General features: G+C 37.2%; 1 protein-coding gene across 2 annotated transcripts; it reads left to right on the top strand.

Moving 5' to 3' along the window:
- The first annotated feature begins 1,488 nt into the window (after positions 1–1,488).
- Positions 1,489–20,199, top strand: LOC122118357 (guanylate-binding protein 4-like). 2 transcript variants are annotated; one of them, XM_042692319.1, is made up of 12 exons: positions 1,539–1,625; positions 3,773–3,826; positions 7,001–7,196; positions 8,031–8,158; positions 9,858–9,967; positions 10,168–10,364; positions 14,092–14,337; positions 15,522–15,802; positions 16,910–17,122; positions 19,031–19,133; positions 19,432–19,625; positions 19,926–20,199. In XM_042692319.1, exons 3-12 carry the CDS (start codon positions 7,007–7,009, stop codon positions 20,145–20,147), a joined length of 1,884 nt encoding a protein of 627 aa, XP_042548253.1. In that variant the 5' UTR covers positions 1,539–1,625; positions 3,773–3,826; positions 7,001–7,006; the 3' UTR covers positions 20,148–20,199. The 2 variants fall into 2 exon arrangements, with proteins under 2 accessions (XP_042548252.1, XP_042548253.1); XM_042692318.1 differs by lacking the exon at positions 3,773–3,826 and having other exon boundaries at positions 1,489–1,625.
- Positions 20,200–22,656: the final 2,457 nt, after the last annotated feature.

The raw sequence follows: 22,656 nt of genomic DNA on the forward strand, positions 1-22,656 counted from the left end.
GAAATAAAAACAATCATTAATTCCTTCAATGAGCTAGCAATATTGCAAAATTTTATAGTATATATCTCTATGATTTAATCATTGTGGATTTATACATATTTTTCATCAATGAAATCACTCTAAAATTAATTCATTCTCAGTGAATATCTCCATATTTATCTTTAGACAATAAATAAATTGACTTGGGAAAGCTTCTTGAGTACATAGAAATCTCATTTTTGTGTCAGTAAAATTCACAAAAGATTTCAACTGTCCTTGGAAAAATGTTTTGTTTCTTGATGTAAACAGTGGCTATTGTTAGTGATAAGGAAAGAAACTATGTTCTGGATATTGCTCCTATATACAGGAAACACTGTTCTACTTTTACTTTCAGTTGCTTTTATTAGAGGCAAGCAGAGAGTCAATCTGTCTCGAGAAATAAGCCCTGAAATACACTTTTTATGAAAACTCATGGGGTAAATGTAATCATTATCATTTATCAAAACATCAGCTGGCAGGCTGAGAAAGGTAGAGTGCTATAGAAGAGATGCAAAATGGATGAATCCTTTCTTGTTTTTCTATTTAGGGTGAAACTGAGTTCAAACCCCTGAAGGACACAATGACAAGTAATTTTAGGATCTGAGCACCTGTTGTGAGAACCTGAGTAAGAGTCTTGTTTTTAGGCTTATAGTTCTAATGATGTTGGTCTGAGGCCTAGATGTCCAACAGTTCTGACTTCCAATATTAGATATTAGATTGCCATATACAAACAGTGTACAGTATGTATCCTACTATGTCCAGTTCATACTACTCTACATTGTGATCATGATGTTGATCATGTTGCTTAGAGTAAGATGTTGTTGCTAATTTTTACTGGTGAAGGAATTTCATAAATGCCCCATTATATTTGCTGTTAACACTTGCATATTTTTGGCATAGAGAATTTCAATAAATATTCTTTCTAGGGTTATTCTCTACATGTTTTTATGCACATGACCATGTTCCCAACTGGCAGCATTTAGTGGACCCCAAGAGCATTATTCAGCTTGGTAGATGATCTTAATAATTAATGCTACTTTGTAGTGTATACCATAATAGCCTTTCAATTTCAAATAGAGTCTAAACCAGAAACAAACATTACATGTTATCCAAATTATCTGGCAACGTTTATGCCATTTTATGTGAGTAAAAGAAAGCATTTTTTTTTTGTTGGTTGAAAACCAAACCTCATAATATCTCAAGTTCTTTTACTATTCCTGTGCTTCACATATCAGGTATATATCCATTATTATACCCTGCTCTTCCTGAATAAATACCGGTGATCTTTGACTATTCTGTTTTGTTTTTATTCTTTGCTTGGTTTTCAGTTTGAGAAGCTGATGCAGAACATTGGACTTTTCCTCCCTTTGCTCATAAAGTTGATCCTCTGACTAACTAGGAACTGTGCTAAAGGTCTCTGATTACCTCAGCAACACATGAATACAGTTTCATTTTCACTTTCCTCTTGCACAACACTTACTTGGGAGGCTGCCTTATGCGATTTGATGCTCAGCTTTAAGAGCAGTGCTTTCCTGACTAGCCAGACAGAAGAACTCAGAGCCAAGGCAGCTGAGAACTTGTCCTCTGACTACAGTGCCCACATACAGGTGAGTTCTGTGGGGGAAATATGGTCTTTAGTTTGCTATTTCCTTAAGGACCAGCAACAGGGAACTAGGTCCATAGCAATTTTGCTAGCTGGGGGTTGGGGAGGGGGTTTGAGAAGAGGTCAGAGGTTAAGGCAGCAGTGGAGTGGGAGGACATGGGAAGCTCCATGGTGTGTAACCTTCCAGACTGCTTTTGGCAGTTCAGCTCCTAAGGCTCCTTCAGTCCCCAGGCAGCCACGGGGTGGTGAACCGTACCAAAGCATACACAGGAGGAGCTGCTCTTCCTCAGGTTTCCAGCAGGGGCTGCAGAAGAGAGCCCTGCATGGGACACCTACCCTCCTCTGCCTCAAGGGACCTTAATTCCCTCCTGGCACTGAGGGACCAAACCCTAGCCCCAAACCCCAGCAGAGTCACTGCTCGAGGGTCGCTCCTTCCAGCTCTCTCTTGCCCCAACTTCCCCATTACTCTCAGTTCTCAGATGTTTCCCCAAGGGTAGCTCCCTGGAATTGGAAAAGCTGAGAGCAAAAGTAGTCTTCACTAGTCCATTTGAAACCTCAGTGCACGGCTTGCCTATCTTCATGCTGTCCATGTGCACTAGTTCATGGATTCCCTGCAACTGAGCCGCTTGGACTACCTTCTTTTCTCATTTCTTTATTTCAATAATTCTTGAATGTTACAAACAAAGAAAGGTCAAATGTAACAAAGTACAGTAAGGTCTCAGCCTGGTATCTATTCTGAAATGTTTAATTCCCTTAATTTACTGTGTTGAAGCTGAACATGTGAACATGAGGTCAAGATGTTGGGGTCGGGGTGGGCGGAGAGAGGAGGGTGGGCAAATGCAGTCATAATATTCGATATTTATATGTGAAAATGAAACCATGTAAACTAAGGAGATGGGCGGGTTGAGGGAAGCATGAAAGGGGTGTCTTTGATCAAGATGATTGTACTCACAAACTGGCATGTGAAATTGAAAACTCCTTTGTGCAAGTTCTTAAAGATAATTTTTTTTTGTCGGTTAAAGATAATTTTTTTAATGTGTAAGCGTTCCAAGAAGGACCCCAGTGTGCTTGTGTTATTTAGAGAAAATCAATTTGGGGTAGTTTTAATTTAATTGTATCTTCGTCTAACTCAGGCAATAGCTTTTGGAAACCACTAATCCAGTATATGACCTTCTTCTCCTGTTTAATTTGGATTTGAAAGCGTCTATGCTCACCATCTTAGTCCTGCACTGCAATCAGACATGGGGGAGAAGGGGAGAAAGAGTAGAGGAAGTGAGAATGGGAAGGACTGGCAGAGATAGGGAGAAAAGGGAAATGGCAGAGAGAGATTGAAGAAAAAGGGACGAAGGAGAGAGTGGAAGTCAGGGGAAAGATAGGGAAAAGACAGAGGAAGAAGAGGAGCATGGGAGAAAAACAAGAGGAGAGAAGAGAGAGAAGGGAGTAGAAAAAAAAGACATAAAGGGAAGGAGAGAAGAAAGAAAGAAAATGAGAGAGGGGAAGGAGAGGAGAGAAAATGGAAGGAGCGGTGGCTCACCCCTGCAATCTTAGCTACTCAGGAGGATGAGATCTGAAGATCATGGTTCAAAGCCAGCCTGGCCAGGAAAGTATGTGAAACTCTTATCTTCAATAAACCACCAGAAAACCGGAAGTGGCACTATTGCTCAAGTAGTAGAGCACTAGCCTTGAGCTGAAGAGATGAGGGACAGTGCTCAGGCCCCGAGTTCAAACCCCACGACTGACAAAAAAAAGAAAAAGGAAGGAAGGAAGGAAGAGAAAGAATAAAGAAACAGAAAAAAAGCAAAGACCAGGAATGATTTTTATCATCCTTTTCCCAGTGCTTTTTGTTTGTTTGTTTGTTATGGGGTTGAACTCAGGGCTTGTCTCTGTGCTCTATCACTCAAGGCTAATGCTCTACCATTTTGAGCCACAGAACCACTCCTAGTTTTCTGGGGGTTAATTGGAGGTAAGAGTCTCACAGACTTTCCTGCCCTAGCTGGCTTTGAACCACGATCCTCAGATCTCAGCCTCCTGAGTAGCTAGAATTATAGGCATTAGCCAGCCACCAGCGCCCAGCAATCTTGAGTTTCTCTTGTGTCTAGCACAGTAGTTCAAAGGTCATGGTTGACCCAATTTTTTTGTATTCTCTAACAGCTACAGAAGAAAGGAAGTTTTACAGAGTAACTCTAAGAAGAAGCCAGTTGGAAGGCAGGTTTTTTATTTCTTTTTTCTGACAGAAATTCTCTTCTTTAGCCTAGTTTCCTTGGTAGTTTACAATTTTCAGGACACAGTGACAGTTATTAACTCACTGTCTCATTTGTTCACTGGAAGAAAAGGACAATCCTACTGCAAAGTTTTTAAAATATTATTGATTTCCTTAACCTGTACCATAGTCAATCAGGCAGGACTAGTTTTATTTACACTGTTGACAAGATAATGAAGGTGTACAGAGGGAGGGTCTCTTTCCAGATCTGATAGTGAGTAAATGATGGGAACCCTGGGGTTTGACCCCTGGAAAACTGTTCTGAATCTTTGCTGTGGCATCTCCATTGGCTCTGGATTCCTTTTTCCCCATTCATCCTCCATGGGTCCTGCTTGCAGCATCTTTCCACTGCTTCTCTCCTGCCTACTCTTCCTCCTCACAGGAAACCCCTTTCTTTATTCCCACAGATCCTTGTCTCCTTCATAATCAAACTGACTCTTGGCTGGGAGCCATGGTACTGATTCTACCCAAAGCCAGTACCTTACTCATTTAGAATTTTACTCTTCTCGCCCTGGTACATACTGAAGTTTATATAGTTTATAATAGGCATGATTTGACATATCCCACAAATATTATGTAGTATTTAAGTCCTTTACAACCAACCGTAGAATTTCTAATGGCAACCGGTAGTAATGTGTGTGGTACACTGCATAAAATCCTTACTGAAAAAACAGCTCTGAAATACTGGTACTCAAATTTGCATCATTTTATTAGAATTATTTTGACTCATATGATATTCTTTTTTATTGTGAAAATACTGTACAGAGGGGTTACAATTACATGGGCAAGATAAAAAGTACATTTCTTATCAAGCATTGTTGCACCCTCTTTGTTTCCCTTTCCCATCCCTTCCCATGTCCTCACACCCTCCTCCCTCCTCCCCCAACTATTGGCCAAAGTTATAAAGTTCGTTTTTCGACATAACATCTTCTATATCTCATTGTTGCAATCAGTCCACCTATATCCCTATTTAAACAATTTTTGCCCTTTCTCTCCACAAATTATACCAACATCAAATACACTGAGAATAGGGGTAACACTGTGGAGAACGGACATACAAAGCAACAAAGAAATCATCTTATAAATATGTTAGAAACAATTACGGACATACAAAGTAACAAAGAAATCATCTTATAAATATGTTAGAAACAATTGCATAAATGGAAAAAACAAAAAAAAATTTGAATACTTATCTTGAGTTTCATTCCCCAACATCAACTTATCTGACCTTTTCTGCTTGACTCAGGCATATACTAAATATTGCAAATAAGGGAAACCATGGAACCTATGTTTCTTTGGGCCTGGCTTACTTCACTTCATATAATTTTTTCCAAGTCTTTCCATTTCCTAACTAATCGGGCAATATCATTCTTTCTGATGGACGCATAGAATTCCATTGTGTATATATGCCACATTTTCTTGATCCATTCATCTACTGAGGGGCATCTGGGTTGGTTCCATATCTTAGCTATGGTAAATAATGATGCAATAAACATAGTTGTGCTGGAAGATTTAGTATGGTCTTCTTTATGATCATTTGGGTAAATGCCCAAAAGTGGGATTGCTGGTTCATAGGGGAGCTCTATGTGGTGTCTTTTGAGGAACCTCCATACTGCTTTCCAAAGTGGTTGAACAAGTTTACACTCCCACCAACAAAATAGAAAGGTTCCGTTCTGTCCACATCCCCTCCAGCATCTGTTGTTATTAGAGTTCTTGATTCTAGCCATTCTAACTGTGGTGACGTGGTATCTCAATATTGTTTTGATTTGCATTTCTTTTATTGCTAGGGAGGTTGAGCATTTCTTCTTGTGTCTATTGGTCATCCTTCTTTCCTCTTCAGAGAAGTTTCTTCTTAAGTCCTTAACCCATTTATTTATAGGGCAGTTGTTTCTTTGATGATATGGTGTTGGAGGATTTAATTTTTTAAGTTCCAGGTATATTTTAGATATGAGACCCTTGTCTGTTTTATGGCTAGTGAAGATATTCTCCCAATCCGTGGGCTTTCTATTGATCTTGCTACCTATGTCCTTTGCCATGCAGAAACTCTGAAATTTCATGAAATCCCATTTCTCCAACCTTTCTTTGATTTGTTGTGTTTCTGGGTCTCTTTTAAGAAAATTTCAGCCTGCACCAAGGAGACCTAGGGTTTCTCCTATACCATCCTGTAATGTTTTCAGAGTGTCTGCTTTGACTCTGAGGTTTTGGATCCATTTGGAGTTGATTCTGGTACAGGGTGTTACATAAGGATCTATCTTTAGTTTTCTACAAGTGATTAACCAATTTTTCCAGCACCATTTACTGAAGAGGCTGTCTTTCTTCCATTCAATTTTTTAGCTTCCTTATCTAATATTAGATGACTATAGGTCTGTGGGTTCATTTCCGGGTTTTCAATTCTATTCCGTTGGTCATGTTATACTCTATCTTAGTTCATCCTTGTTTTATTCTACTAGTACCATGTTCATGTAATCATCATGGTATTTCCATTCTTATGCTGCCATAGTGGTATGTCGTGTATTTTTACCAGCACACTATAATATTTTGAGATTCTCAAGGTTACTCTGAGAGCACCTTCCAACTTCCAATTTCTGTTCTTCTTTTTTTCCACTGTAATAAAACACTTTCATTCATCTAGATAATTAACAGGCTACTAGAAAGGCTAAATGTTTTTAGCCTTTTTGAGATTGGAGATTCAATTTTTATCAAACAGATTTGAGCAGAGTTATAATGCAATGATGAATCATCTAAGAGATGTCCTTGAAAAAAAGGTGGCCTAGCCTTTCCTTTACTGAAAGGATGGTACCAATGACAATGAGCTATTTTGACCAGGAGTTGTTATTTTCAAAATTGAGGGGATGAGTGGGGTTGGGAGACATGGAGAACAATGAAAGATGGTGATGTTGATCAAGATGCATTGTCCTCACAAACTGACATGTTGAATTGAAACCCCTTTGTATAGCAACTGAAAGATAAAAATGTATTAAAAATAAATTAATTTTTTAAAAAGAGCTTAACTCACAATCTACCAATAAGATTGTACTTGCCCCTGGGGTTGCCACTAGGTCTGTATTCTATTAATCTTTTATTCTTTCTCCTACTTCTTTTTTTGGGGGGGGATGCAGGTTAATATGGCATCAGAATCCAATATGATGGCCCCCATTTGTCTAGTGGAAAATGAGAAAGAGCAGCTGATGGTGAACCCCGAAGCAGTCAAGATTCTTGAAGCGATTACACAGCCTGTGGTGGTGGTGGCCATTGTAGGAATGTATCGTACAGGAAAATCCTACCTGATGAACCGCCTGGCAGGACACAACCAAGGTGAGTGTTTTCTTAGGACAGGAACCATTTTCTGGGATCATTGATAATGCATGGTAATCATGCTTATTTTACCATCAAGAAGAATCTGACTCCTGCTAAGGGAAAACTTTCAATCTTTATTAAGATTGACATGAAAGCTTATCATTTTAAATCCACACTCATAAGATCTCACCCTACTCCAATAAAAAACAGGAATTTTCCTTCAAGAATAGTATTCTGATGCAATCCAATCTTACCTACTCAGTTCCTTTTATTACTTCCTTCCTCACACTTACATAATTTCGTTAAGACTGTAGAATCAGTGCAGATGCCACCCAGTATGATTGGTGAATAAATGTGAAATAAAGGAAGATTATGAGATATAAGGAAAGCATTAAGAATTGCATTTCCTAAAAAAAGATGCTTAACATTTTTACTAATTTTATAAGGTCTATAAACCATATAAATAATGTAGAAAAATTGTTACTCATACTGTCATGTGTATATCTTATTTTGTTAAATGCCGGGTGAAGTTTGTGATATTTTATATATATTATAATTTTACTATCTTCAAGTCATTGCACAAAGGTGTTATCATTCAACAGAGAAGTCATGATTGCAGTGCATCTTGATCAGTGTGGATGATTTCCTTAAATGAGGTCATTTTATTTGCTCCTTCTTGATTTCCAGAAAAAATCTGTCGCTAGTTCTATCAATCCTTTGCCCTCGAAGGCTCCCTTCATTATATTTTATATCTTCTCTTTTAGTTCATTATTTTAAAGGACAGACCCTCACAGTATGATATTCTCAGAACTTAAAACATACCTATATTAATATTTTTCTCTTTGGTTGCAGGTTTCCATCTGGGCAGTACAGTAAGGTCTCAAACAAAAGGTATCTGGATGTGGTGTGTGACTCACCCAACAAAACCAAATTTCACCTTGGTCCTTCTGGACACTGAGGGTCTGGGTGATGTGGAGAAGGTAAATCAAAATCATGGAGAATTCTCCTTTAGTTGTATTTCTTAACTTACCATATGTCACCTTAATTAAATTTCCACTGCTTAATTCAATTCCTATAACTACAAATCCAGTTATGAATTAAGGCTAAATTGTCTCTTTGTGTTACTCTGATAAACCCTACTATTTTGATGAATTATTATTCTTTTAAAAAAACTTTCTCCTTTTCCTGACTCTGTTTATTGGAAGTGGGTCACTAGGTCTACAAACTCTTTGTTCTTTTATTAGTCCTGGGCATCAAAATCAAGCTTTTGTACATCCTAGACAGTGTTCTACCAAGGTGCTACAACCTTAATCTAGTATAGACATCTTAATGTGAGATGGTAGTGACATTAAATTCTACCTCAGACACAGGGAGCATGTACATGTGCTATTGGAGATCTTCCGTAAGGAAGAATTTTCCTCTACTCTGCTGATGCTCTTTTGTTCAATTATTCATATCAGTATAAAGGAAAGTCTATTTATGCTTTGATTTATGCTTTTCTGGAAGGTATTGGGGAATGACCAAAAAAGAGCCTTGCATACTTACTAGTTATATGCTTACCACTGAGCTGGACTCTGGTCCCTTATACCTTGTTTTTGCTTTGTTACATCTTTACATATTGAGAGTTCTTTCAGTTTGTTGTCATGTTATGGTGAAATTTTCTCTGCAGCTGAGAGTATTATACAAGTAGTAAATATTCACTAAGGATATCAATTCTCAATCACTATCCTTTATTCTAAAGATCCATCAGTTAAGGTAAAGACCTACTTCAGGAGCCAGTACACATTTTGTATAACCAGTGCAGGTGTTATAGATGTCCAGAAGTGGCCATACAATTTAGGTATATGGGTCAGAGGCTATTTCCTAGAGATAAGGACATCTCAGCGCTCACTTATGAGGCCAAGAGGACTTTAAATCTAATACAATAGTATAAATTGCTTTTGTCTAGAATTACTCATTTCCTCTGTAATTTGGTGGGAGTTTAGTAGTACATAATTCTACTTTTCTATACTTTATGGTCCATCTCATCCTTAATCTTGTTTCTGGCTTTATCTTTCAGTCCTTTACACATGCTCACTGCTTCAGCCAAATGATATGAGTATGTGATACATATATATGACTTACACTTTATAATATTTCTCATTTGTCTACTATTGCTTTTACAATATGTGTGATCTTTTAATCTCTTCTTATACATTCTATCAGCTTTTACAATAAATGAGGAAGATTGAAACACCAGCTATTATTCCAGTGAAACCTCACATATGTGAAGCTGCAAGGCATTTTCCCTACTTTTTCCTATTTCCTATAAAATGGTCAATTTTCTCTCACACAATAAAATTTTAGTGTATTATTAGCAGAGATGATCATCTTGGATGCATATATGCATATATATGCATATATGTTGCATATATTTATTTACAATATATATGATTTTTTTAATATTGTGGTCTCCTACTGTATGTAGTTGCTGTAGAAAATATTTTATGCACATTGACAATATCATTCACTCTAAGAAACCAAGTCCTGAGGAAGGTCACTGTTAATGAAAAGCAAGTATAAACTTAGGATATTTTCATAAACTTTGTCTTCTTTGTATTCTCTTTTTCAACTGTAATCCTAAATGAACAATAAATGAAAGAATGAAACAAGTAGACTTCTCTGTTCCTTGCTTTCTAGGATGATCCTAAGAATGACTCATGGATCTTTGCCTTGTCCATTCTACTTAGCAGCACCTTTGTCTACAACAGCATGGGAACCATCAACCAGCAAGCCCTGGATCAGTTGCAGTATCCTTCCTGGAAAAGAATAGTCATGCTGTATTGAGTTTAGGAAAATGGCAACTCACCCTGTTTCTACAAGTGACTCAGTTTTCCTGGTTGAGAAAGGGTACATTCTACAAAATGGAATGTTATCAATGGGTTTGTAGGTGAGATTTGAAACTTGTTTATGATGTATGGTGCTTTTCATTCCTTAGCTAAGATCCCAGGTATGTAACTGAACTAACAGAGCTAATCAGGGCAAAGTCTGCTAAGAAGTCTGATGAAATGGATGACTCTGACGAATTTGTGAGTTTCTTCCCAGACTTTGTTTGGGCTGTTCGGGATTTCATTCTGGAGCTGAAGTTAGATGACCAGCCCATCACAGAGGATGAATATCTAGAGAATACCTTAAAGCTTATTCCAGGTATCAGAGGGAGGCCAGGGAAGGGGAAGGGTTCAGTAGTGTTATGTTATATACTATGCCCTTTCAATCAGCATTGGATGTGCATGCTTATTTGAGATTGGATTGTGCTACAATATGATACAGTAATTATTGAAAGGTGACTGATCAGTTGCCTTTAAAAATATCACTCTATTTAAAAAATTACATTTTTACTCTATTAAAAATTACATTTTAAAAAATGTAATGTCTATATCTACTGTATAGTCCTCTAGTGTCATATATGACAACAATTCTCATATCTAAAAAAGTTAAATATACTTCAATAGACCATTTTATGAAACACTACATGTAATCCAATGTTTTACAGAATTCTATGAGTTCTCATAGATGATATGTCATAAAATTTGTAGTTTTAAAATAAAACCCAAATCTTTCTAATATGTTGTGCCTGAACATTTAAAATAACAGGTTGTAGTGAAAGAGTTCATCAACAGAACAATATACAAATAAAATATTCATGAAATATATTTTAGAAAATGTTTTGTTTTTTCATCTGAACAATTAGTAAACCCACAGAGACTTCTATGCTTGTTCTAGCCTTATCGCTTGAAAGTCTTCAAGTGGAATATAAAATCACTAATGGACACAAATACTGGATCAAATTATTTAAGGCTCATTAACACCATGAAAAATTATGGCTATTATAATCCCTCCTATAATGTTGAAAGGTCCATTTATTACATTTTGGATTTCTGTTTGTTTGTTTTTTGTTGGTCATGGGACTTGAACTCTGGGCCTGGACATTGTCGCTGAGCTCTTCAGATTAAGTGGAGTGCTCTACCACTTAAGCCACAGCTCTACTTCCTATTAAGTTTATTTATTTATATTTTTTATTGTGAAAATACTGTACAAAGGAGTTACAATTATGTGGGTGAGATAACGAGTACATTTCTTTTTTTTTTTTTTGGGTCCGGTCGTGAGGCCTGAACTCTGGGCCTGGGCACTGTCCCTCAGCTCATCAGCTCAAGGCTAGTGCTCTACCACTTGAGCCATAGCTCCACTTCCGGCTTTTTTCTTTTTGCTTATGTGGTGCTGAGGAATCGAACCCAGGGCCTCAGGCATGCAAGGCAAGCGCTCTAACCACTGAGCCACCTTCCCAGCCCCACAAGTACATTTCTTATCAAGCATTGTTGCCTCCTCTTTGTTTCCCCTTCCCATCCCTTCCCATACTTCCCCTACCCATCCTCCCCCCCACCAAAATTGTAAAGCTCAGTTTTCAACATAACGATTTGTACATCTCATTGTTGCAATGGGTCCACCTGTATCCCTAGTTAAACTATATGTTTTTGCCCTTCTCCTCCACAAAGTAGACCAACATCAAGTACAGTGAAACTAGGGGTTATACCGTGTGGGAGGGACATACAGTGCAACATAGAAATCATCATATAAGTATGTTAGTAACAATTGCATGAAAGAAAAAAGAACATTTGAATAATTATCTTGGGGTTCATTTCCCTAACCTATTAAGTTTTAAAGTAAGTGCTTCATGTGAAAAAATTTAAATTTGGTTTGTATAGAATTACATGTAGGACTGGGAAGGTGGCAAAGTGGTAGAGCGCTTGCCTTGCATGCCTGAGGCCCTGGGTTCGATTCCTCAGCACCACATAAGCAAAAAGAAAAAAAGCCGGAATTGGCACTGTGGCTCAAGTGGTAGAGTGCTGGCTTTGAGCTGAAGAGCTGAGGGACAGCGCCCAGGCCCAGAGTTCAGGCCCCATGACCGGAAACCACCCCCCCCAAAAGTATTACATGTAATAAAATGGGTCAATTTTTAAATCATAATTTTTTTCTACATTATGATTTACTAGTATCTGGCTCATTGACATTCCTCAATGGAAGAATATTGTACAGTGAATACTTAAGAGAAAGCCCTGATATTTCTTTTGAATAAGGCTGTCAATCTTTTAGTTACATTCCCTATAATATCACTCTGTTCATTTGTCACCCTTATACTTAATGAATTACATATTTCACAGTTGTTAAATGTACATATTATCAAAGTAGAGTGTTTGGGGCACTTGAAAAGGCTACCAATATTTTTAGATATTATTTAATTCAGTCTTTCAACATTTATTGATCAATTCTTTTTATTTTTATATGTTTTGTTAATTGTACAAATACTGTACAGAGCAGTTACAGTTACATGAGTAAGGTAATGAGTACATTTCCTATCAAGCATTGCTGCCTTCTCTTTTGTTTTTCCCCTACAATCCCTTCCCTCCCACCACCACAACTACACTCCTCTACCTCCCTACTCCCCTCACCCCACCTAAATAGTAAAGTTTGTTTTTCAACATAGTGTCTTGTACAAAGTGGTTTTTATTTTCTTGCTATTGTTTCTATCATATTTGTAATGTACCATGTGATTTCTTGTTTTTTTTTTTCATGTTCTTGCCCCACAGTATAGCCGCTGTTCTCACTGTATTTGATGTCCATGCTCTGCATCGTGTATACACATTTCTCTAATTTGGGGAGGGGATGGGAAAAAACAAAATGCTTATTGATCAATGCACTCTTTGTTCACATTGTCTCTGTAAAGCTTCATAGAGTAATTTAGAGAATGAAGAGAAATCCATAATACATCTAAGTTAATTTTACTCTTCAAAATTTTCAGTGAAAGTAGTCTTTAAGCAATTTGTGGTATATACTTATACTTGTGAGTGTGTATACATATGTACAAATATATGTATTTGTATATTTATAAGAGCTTTTCTGTTCTGACTTGAATATTATGTGTGTCTTCTTTGTAGCATTTTTTCCAGTAGCATCTTACCCTTTGCTGGTATAATTTTATTTTATGTCAGTAGTATTTTATGTCTTAGATTTCATTTCTGACAAATATACAGTAGAATCAGAAAACTGCTTCTAACCATTTTGCTTCACTGAGTTAAATGCTTAACTCAGGAGAGTTTTGCCAGAACTAGGGTACTAATCAATTTCCTCCTTTTGTGGACAGATAGATGCCTAATCTTCAATTACTTGTTGCCTTTTGCCTCTGTGCACAAGGTTGGTTTGCAATGAAGTATCATTTTAAGGAGATTTTAAGACAGTGATGTAAAAATCTCTGGCAGAAAATATTCAGCCCCTTGCCTGATGACTGCCCTTCTAATGATCAATCTTTCTCTTTTACTTTTTTTATTGTAAATGTTCAAAATGTGCTATTGAATTTGGGTGTTGTCTATAGACAAATATCTTAATTTTTCTTAGAGATCAACTTTCATTTATAACTGTTACAATTAGGGCTCACTACTCCATATTATTCATATATGACTGCATTTTCACTGACAGTTTGTTATATCCATTATCTCTTTTTTTTCCTTTCCTTTTATTTTATTTTTTATTGTAAAAATTTATTGAGAAAGTACAGAGAGGTTACAATTACACGAGGAAGGAAATGAGTACGTTCCTTATCAAGCATTGTTGCCTCCTCCTTTGTTTTCCCTTCCCATCCGTTCCCCTTTCCTCCATCCCCACATCCCCACACCACCCTCCAATAACTAGTTTATGACTGAGACAAGCAGAAACTGTCAGACAAGTTGATGTTAGGTGAAATGAACCCCAAGATAAGGATTCAATTTTTTTTTCATGTGATTGTTTCTAACATATTTATAAGATGATTTCTTTCTTGCTTTTATGTCCCTTCCCCATGGTATAACGCCTGCTTTCACTGTATTCTTTTTATTTTTTATAGGCAAGAATCAGAAAATTCGAAATGCCAACTTGCCTAGGGAGTGCATTAGGCATTTCTTTCCAAAACGCAAATGTTTTGTCTTTCATCGACCTACAAAAGTAAAAGAACTCTTAATTCATATTGAAGACTTGCCAGAAGACCAGCTGGATTGCAATTTCCAAGAGCAATCTAAAAGCTTTTGCTCCTACATCTTTGCCAATGCAAAACCCAAGAACTTGAGAGAGGGAATTATTGTCACTGGGAAACGTGAGTCTTCTTTGCTCCTGGATTTACCTCTCTTCTTTATTACCTTAAGTAATGCTTTGATTACATTTTTGCATTTGTTAAGGGAATAGAAAAATAGTAGTTCATGCTTCATATAATTTCATCTTTTCTAATTATTGTTTGTCTACATTGATGTTTATTGAGATAGAATATACCTTAAGAAACTATTCCACTGATCATACAAGAGTCGACTGATACTAAAGATTAATCCTTGTGTTTTATATTAAGTCACTTGGGAAAGTGTTCTGTATGGATAGAAAAATATTTTGTGAATTTAAACTAGTTATGAAGCATATAAGATGCCAAGTTCCTAAAGGTTCATTGGGAGTTTAAAATCAAAATTCAGTTAATTTCTAGCTACAGAAGTGGCTTCAGGATGTGGACAACACGCACACATAAATTAAGTTCTGTCATAACATTCTTCTTAAATTAACATGCACCAGATTTTCATTCCTATTTAGAATTAGGTCCCAAAAGTTAGACAATTTATTTCATTGTAAACTTCAGTCATTTTGCCTGTGTAATCTGCTCTTTTTTTAACTTATATGGAATTCTCTAGACAGAATACATTGATCATATTGGTGGTTATTAGTGATTTAAATTATAATGTGTGAATTAAGAACCTGAACGAAAAAATGAATAGGAAAAACAGTGCTGCCAGAAGAAATAGAATTTCTCAAATAGGACAAAGGAATTTCATATCAGCTACTCAGGAGTCAGTGATTGGGAAGATAATAAATTAAGGTTATCTTAGGCAAAAATTAGCAAGAAGCTACTTCAATCAGTAAGTAGGCATGGTGGCTTGTGCCTGTTAACACAGATTTGCAGAAAGCATAAAAATGAGGCTCACAATTCATGATAGCACATGTAGATACAAAGGATTCTATCCTTAAAATAATATCAGAAGCAAAAGTGGGGCTAGGAATGTGGTGTAGTGATAGAGTGCTTACCTAGCCATAGGACTTGATAAAAATAAAAAAAGTGTTGTTAGTGTGGTTCTATTCATATAGCAGTCGCTTAGTAAACTCAAGGCCCTGAGTTCAAGCCATGATATCACCAAAAAGTGTGCAAGTTGTTTAAAGTCGTAATGTTTTTCGGAATGCTAATTTTAGAATAAAACAGAAGTGTAGCTTGACATTTATCCTTAAATCATTGGGCTCATCCAGGACTGGGAACTCTGGTGGAGACTTATGTCAGTGCTATCAACAGTGGAGCAGTGCCATGTTTGGAGAACGCTGTGACTACCCTGGCCCAGCGTGAGAACTCAGCAGCTGTGCAGAAGGCAGCCAACCACTACAGCCAGCACATGGCTCAGCAATTGAGGCTCCCCACTGAGGACCTCCAGGAGCTGTTGGATGTGCATGAGGCCTGTGAGAGAGAAGCCATCGCAGTCTTCATGGAGTTATCATTCAAGGATGACAAGTGGGAGTTTCAAAAAGATCTAATGGTACGATGTCTGCTCCTGGTCTGTCTTTTATGACGTCTTTCCCTTTTGAGACAATGCTATGCTCATCATTTTAATCCTATGGATCATTTCCTATCTGTACTTTTAGGATCCCAGAATTTATGAGTGGGAGGATTTCTACAGGCTGATGGGTACCAGACACTTACTTTTATTGTTGTATAATAAATTACAATATGGTTGGCAATTAAAAAACCCAGGCACCAGTGGCTCATACTGTAATCCTACTTACTCAGAAGACTGACATCTGAGATCATGGTTCAAAGCCAATCTGGGTAGGAAAGCCCATGATACTCTTGTCTTCAATTAAACAACCAAAGTCCAAAAGTGGAGCTGTGACTCAAATGGTGCTAGCCTTGAGCAAAAGCTCAGGAACAGAGCCTAGGCCCTGAGTTCTAGCCTCAGGAACAGCTTTGAAAAACCAAATGTGCATTTATATATTTATTCCATACCATTGTACAGATATGACATATGGTTCTGTATGCAATATGCAATGATATACTTATACAGTTGATAGATCTATGTGACATACAGTTCTTTTTATCCTAAATATAGTGTGCGGATGTTGGATAAGCCAACAAGTGCTCTGCTCAGGGCACCCAAATGATGTCAAAACTTCAGAATCTGCAATCAAGTTGTTGTCAGGATAAAAGTACTTCACACTCTTATGTGCTCACAGCAAGAATTAACAAATGGTTCCAAAACCTTGAAAATATGAGAAACTTCAGAAATATTGCATACTTTTTTAATGCATTCCTTTTCATCCTTGCAACACACATCCTGAGCTTACTCTCCTTTTAAACACATTCACTTGCTATAGCTTCTTTCATGGCTATATTGTTGTTCATCACTGGGCTGTTGAAAGAATTGTGTGGGGCCTGTTACTGAATCCCATCATTTTACAGAGAATGAGCCTGGCTCTCAGAATGTTCAGGGACTTACCAATATTACTCAGACAGTTTTCAGAAGTGGTAATGGCTCCTTCCCCTGTCCCCATGTGCTCCGAGGTCTTCACTATACTTCTTCCATGAAGATCACCATAGAATTTCTTTCTAACTCCTTCGTTGTGCTGCCTTCCTATCATCTTAACAGAATACCATGGCGAGAAAGAAGGAAGACTTCATCCTGCAGAATGAAGATGCATCTGGCAAATACTGCCAGATGGAGCTGAAGAAAATTTCCCAGTCTTTAATGGAAAGCATTTCCAATGGCACTTTCTCTATACCTGGAGGGCATAATCTCTACTTGGAAGGCAAAAAGAAGGTTGAACAGGACTACAAGCTAGTTCCCAGGAAAGGGGTAAAGGTGAGAAATAATGGGATGATTTGCACTTAGTAAGAGAATCTCATTTATGTATTTATTTGTTTATTTATTTGTTTATTTATTTATATTTTGTCAGTTGTGGGGTGTGAACTCTGGGTTTATCTCTGTCCCTGTGCTCTTCAGCTCAAAGCAAATGCTGTACCACTTGAACCACAGTGCCACTTCTAGTTTTCTAGTGGAGGTTTGGAAGTAAGAGTCTCATGGACATTCCTGCTCTGGGAGGTTTGAACCGTGATCCTCAGATTTCAGCCTCCTGAGTACCTAGGATTACAAGTGTGAGCCATTGGCACCTGCATGGGAATCTCATTATTAAAGAACACAGAATCATTTGTGAGAAGGAAATCTGCATTTTTTCCTTCTGTATCCACAATTAATTATTATTAAACGATAAACTTCCAGGTAGAGTAGTATTTTTTTCATAGATCAAACTGTGCAATTGTTTCTTAGTTAAGTTGATGAGATTTAAAAATTAATGATACCCTTTGTTCTATTCACAAAAAAACATAGTCTTGTCTCAGATACAAATAGTAAATTGAATTTAACAAGATGAGGTATGTCATGCTGGCATGAACACCAAGTAAAAAATAATGGTGGAATTAATATGGTAACAATATTAGTGTTAATAATGCTCACACATATTCAAAATCATATTTTATGTTTCATTTTGGGTTTTTTCTTTTTGTTTGATTTAACTCAAGGTGTTTCATGTAGCTTAAGCTGGTTCCAACTCATATCATTTCCACTTCAGCCTTAACAATGCTATGATTAGAAGTATGCACCACTATGTCTCAATTTCGACACCCTATGTTGTATCATACTCAATTACCTGTAATTTCAGGCTACTTGGACATCTATAATTTAAATTTCAGAAATATCCTATAAATTACTACTAATGTTATCCAAGTTTTGTAGCTGAGAAATATGAGGCATAGGGAAACTAATAAGTTGTAAATTCCTGGAGCCAGTACTCGGGAAACCTTGTAGGCAGTTCATAGGATAGCATTAGAGAACTCTGGAGCTAGCTTAGGAAAGATTTCTCCAAGAGTAGAATGAAGGTCAAGATGAATTATCAGAAGATTCTTTGTATTTTAAATAAAAGAATACAAGTATCTCGGTAGAAGAATTGAATGTAGGGATACATCGTTTATTTTTGTGGTACTGGGTTTTGAACCTAGGAATTCCTACTTACTCAGATCGTGTGCTGTCATTGGACCCACACTTTTAGCTTGGTTCTCTGCTGGTTATTTTGGAGGTAGCGACTCATGGATTTTTCTGCTGGGCTTGCTTCAAATGAAGATCTCCTGTATCTCAGTATCTGACTAGTTATGATTTGTAGGCATGAGACACCAGTGCCCAGAGAGTGTATACACTTTAGATACATGTAAATCTCATTAGTATCCTGGAATAACAATAGATTTCTTGATGCAAAAGAAAAAAAAGGATAGAATCTGGGTGCTGGTGTCTCATGACTATAATCCCAGCCAATATATATATGATTTCAGCAGGCTGAGCTCTGAGGATCGCAGTTCATAGCCACCAAGAAAATATGTCATTTTGTTATCTCCAATTAACCACCAGAAAACCAGAAGTGGCACTGTAATTCAAATGGTAGAGTGCTAGTCTTGAGCACAAAGATCAGGAACAACAGCCAGGCCGTTAGTTCAAGCCCCACAATGAATGAAAACAAAGGTTGGCGAGCTAGGGCTGCTTTAAAATGTTTCTAAGCACTACAAGAGAGATTGGCTTTGCTATTATGGTTTAAAAAAGAACAGACACAGAAGAATCTTGAAGACAATTGAAATTTTACAGGATTTACAAGGAAATAATTTCTGCAACAAGAGAATAGACTTTTGTTGTTTGACATATTCCACTTGTTTATTGGTTTTCTAGGCAAATGAGGTTCTCCAGATCTTCCTGCAGTCCCAGGATGCTATAGAGAAATCGATCCTACAGTCAGACAAAGCTCTCACTGATGGAGAGAAGGCCAGAGCAGGTACAGGGGAAGGTAGCACTTTCTGAAGAGGGGGTTGGTTCCTGAAAACCTCAACTGACGGACATGAAGATCTTTATGAAAGGAGCTTCCTGTTCTACACTGGAATGTAACATGCTAAATCTGAAAAATAAGAGGTCAGGTCTAGTCATAGCTAGTGTGGCAGCACATTTCCATGTCATTCTCACATGTGCCTGGGTTTGATTGCTGGAAAAGTTCAGAGACAGTTTGGGTTCTGATCCCAGTGGGTTAGGGTTACGGTTTGATTCTTGTTTTTTTCTCTAAAACCAATGTGGAATAGCTGAACGGGCTGCAAAGGAAGCAGCTGAGAAGGAGCAGGAGTTGCTAAGACAGGAACAGAAGGAACAGCAGCAAAAGATGGAGGCCCAAGAGAAAAGCTACAAGGAAAATATGGCCCAACTACAGGAGAAGATGGAAAGGGAAAGAGAGAATCTGATAAAAGATCGGGAAAAGATGCTGGAACACAAGCTGAAGGTGAGTCTGGATGTGGCCTGGGATATATCACAAGGATACTTGTGAGCCTGCCTTTGCCAGCTCCTCCCACCTTCCTGAGAGAATCGCAGGGAGCTAGGACCACAAATGTTCTTACTACCCATGAATCAGGAGGAAACATTAGACAAAAGTGTCAAAGAACACTGTGGTCCTGGATTGTGGGGAAAGAGAGACAGTGACAAAGAGAGAGAGACAGGGACATCCTTAGCTCCCATGGTTGTTAAGGGAAAACTCTTGATATTCAGTAAGTTTTACTTTCAGCATTTACTTTTTCATTTGTAGATTCAAGAAGAAATGCTTAAAGAAGGATTTAAAAATAAATGTGAAGCTATTGGTACAGAAATACATCAACTGAAAAAGGAGATTGAAACAAGCAAGATAAAGACGCTATTGGATGGAAAATTATTGGATGGGCTGGGTGATATGCTTCTCCTAGCAGCGCCACATCTTTATCTTAAGTTAGTTGGTGCCTTTTTGAAAGGGGTAAACTACACAAAGAAATAGACTCCTTATTTCTTTTTAAGAATTAATAAAGAAAGCCATACTTTCGCCTGAATCTTAATTTTCAAGTTCATATCATGCTATTTTTAGAAAGGTCAAATTAACAAGGGGACACAGCAATGGAGGGATAATGAGCTAATGCAGTCATTATATTTAACATACATTATATTAAAAATGAACAATGTAATGTTGGGTAGGGACCAGAGGAAAAAATAGAGGGAAAGTGAAGGAAGGGGAAACATTACCCAAGAACCATTGTACTCATAACCTGAGTTATGGAACTCTGACATATTTGTTCTGCTCCTTAATAACAACAATAAATATTGAGTTTATAAATATTGCAAACTAATATAAATAGCCTATTAATTATCTAAATGGAAATGAAAAAAGTAAGTTGAATAAATCAGGGCATGCTGTACAAAACCTGAACTTAATATCAGTCATATTAGTGTAACTAATAAGCTGATTAGAAGACATACTGAAAGAAAATACTAGCCTATGTAATATATCAAAATTAATGATAATAAAAATTTTTAAGTATAAAGTTCTTCCTAAAAAGGTACATGAAGTACTGTAGAATAAAAATCAGAAAAACTTTAAATTATTCCTAAACTATTAATTTTAGATTGATAGGATCAAAATGTAGATGATTCCTAAGTCAATATGTCAATACTGTGATTCAAAGAAATATGTAACACAAATTTTCTGGAACTATATTTTAATATTTATATGTCAGATTACAAATACTAAAATTCCCTGGAGAGGCAAAAACCAAAATTCAAAATAAACCCCAAGAATTGTGTACTCAAAAGTGGTGAGGTGAAGGGGACGTGGGGTAGATTAATGAACAGGAGAAGAGAGGGAGGATTCAGTCAAGAATGTAATGTATAACCACAAAATTAAAAAGAATAAGAGAAGAGGGGGCAAAAAAAGGAGGGTGAGAAAAGGATAAGAAAAAGGAGGGTGACTTTGATCAACATAAATTTGGTTCAGAAACTGCTCCTTTGTACAGCTACTTAAACATAATAATAAAAAAAAATAAGAACAAAACAATCAAGGAAATTATAGAAAATGAAAAGATGGATCAATTAGAGAACAAAAGCTCCAACCATGTTCTAGAGTCCAACCCATAAATAGCATAGTGGCACCAGCCTCTGAACATTTCCATAAGAGTAAAAAAAAAAAATCTAGGAGTATAGGTATTGTAAAATCATGCATGCGATGAATTTCAAATTCTATTTGGCCAAAACAAATTTAAAAATCTCTCTATATTGGTATATGTCTCTCTCTCTCTGTGTGTGTGTGTGTGTGTGTGTGTGTGTAAATAACCACACTAATGGAGAGACTTCAAAAAAGAAATCTAAGAGTTACGTCATAAGATAATAAAATATAGATAGTAATTTTAAAAATCAGTGCTATAAAGAACATCCTCCTTCAAATAATGGAGCAAATATGTAAGAAGGAATTGAAGCTTCATTGCAAATGAGTTGTGCAAAACAAATTTCTGAGATGCCAGTGCCCAGTATAGATCAGGCAGGAATATCAAATTTTGGTTTTGATTTGACCCTGGGTTGGCAAAGATTTGGGGCAATAGGAATTACTTTCGCATTGCTGGTAAAAGTGGTAATGTGATGTACAATTCTATATCAAAGGGTTAAATGCAGAAGCCTGTGCTCCATTTCAGAATTATATGGTAGATTGCCCCTGTGCCAAAATATATACAAAGGCATATGTTTTCTAGCAGACAATTGGATATAGCTGTCTGTCTGGATTAGTACGGTTCTCCTGTCATGTATATGTTTAGTATGATACTCACTTACTACTTAGTCAAAAAGAAATAAGATGAGAACAGAAAACAAAAATTAGCAAACATTTTCGGGATTGAAATAATCCCGCTACAGGATGGACTATTAATGTTGTGGAAAATGGCGCCAGTCAGTTCAACAGGAAGAGTGTGGCTATCACAACATCCGAAGAAGCACAGTTCTGTATCCTGATCTTTCTTTCCATATGTATTCTCTATAAAGCCTGGGATGATGACTACAAATGGTTTTCAAATTCCAACCCCAATGTATAAAGTTAATGAATTAGAAGAAATCACTCTCTTGGGGCTGGCAAGGTGGCTCAGTGGTAGAGCGCTTGCCTTGCATGTGTGAGGCCCTGGGTTTGATTCCTCAGCACCACATAAGCAAAAAGAAAAAACTCTGAAGTAGCGCTGTGGCTCAAGTGGTAGAGTGCTTCCCTTGAGCTGAGGGACAGTGCCCAGACCCAGAGTTCAGGTCCCACGACCAGACCCCGCCCCCACCCCCACAAATGAAGAAATCATTCTCTTCAGGTCCAACTCAGAGATTTTGGATCCCTCTCAGCTATTTTACCAAGGACTCTGACAAACTAAACTGAAAGAATATCACTTGTGTCAGTTATATATGTTATTTTTGGATTGTAGAATTTTCACTCAGTCTATCGACTTCTTTAAATAACCCAGATTTCATATCTAAATTGTGTCTTTTCC

This window comes from Dipodomys spectabilis, unplaced genomic scaffold (assembly GCF_019054845.1).
Source record: "Dipodomys spectabilis isolate Male_0828 unplaced genomic scaffold, ASM1905484v1 ptg000148l, whole genome shotgun sequence".
In the NCBI taxonomy this organism is placed as follows: domain Eukaryota; kingdom Metazoa; phylum Chordata; class Mammalia; order Rodentia; family Heteromyidae; genus Dipodomys; species Dipodomys spectabilis.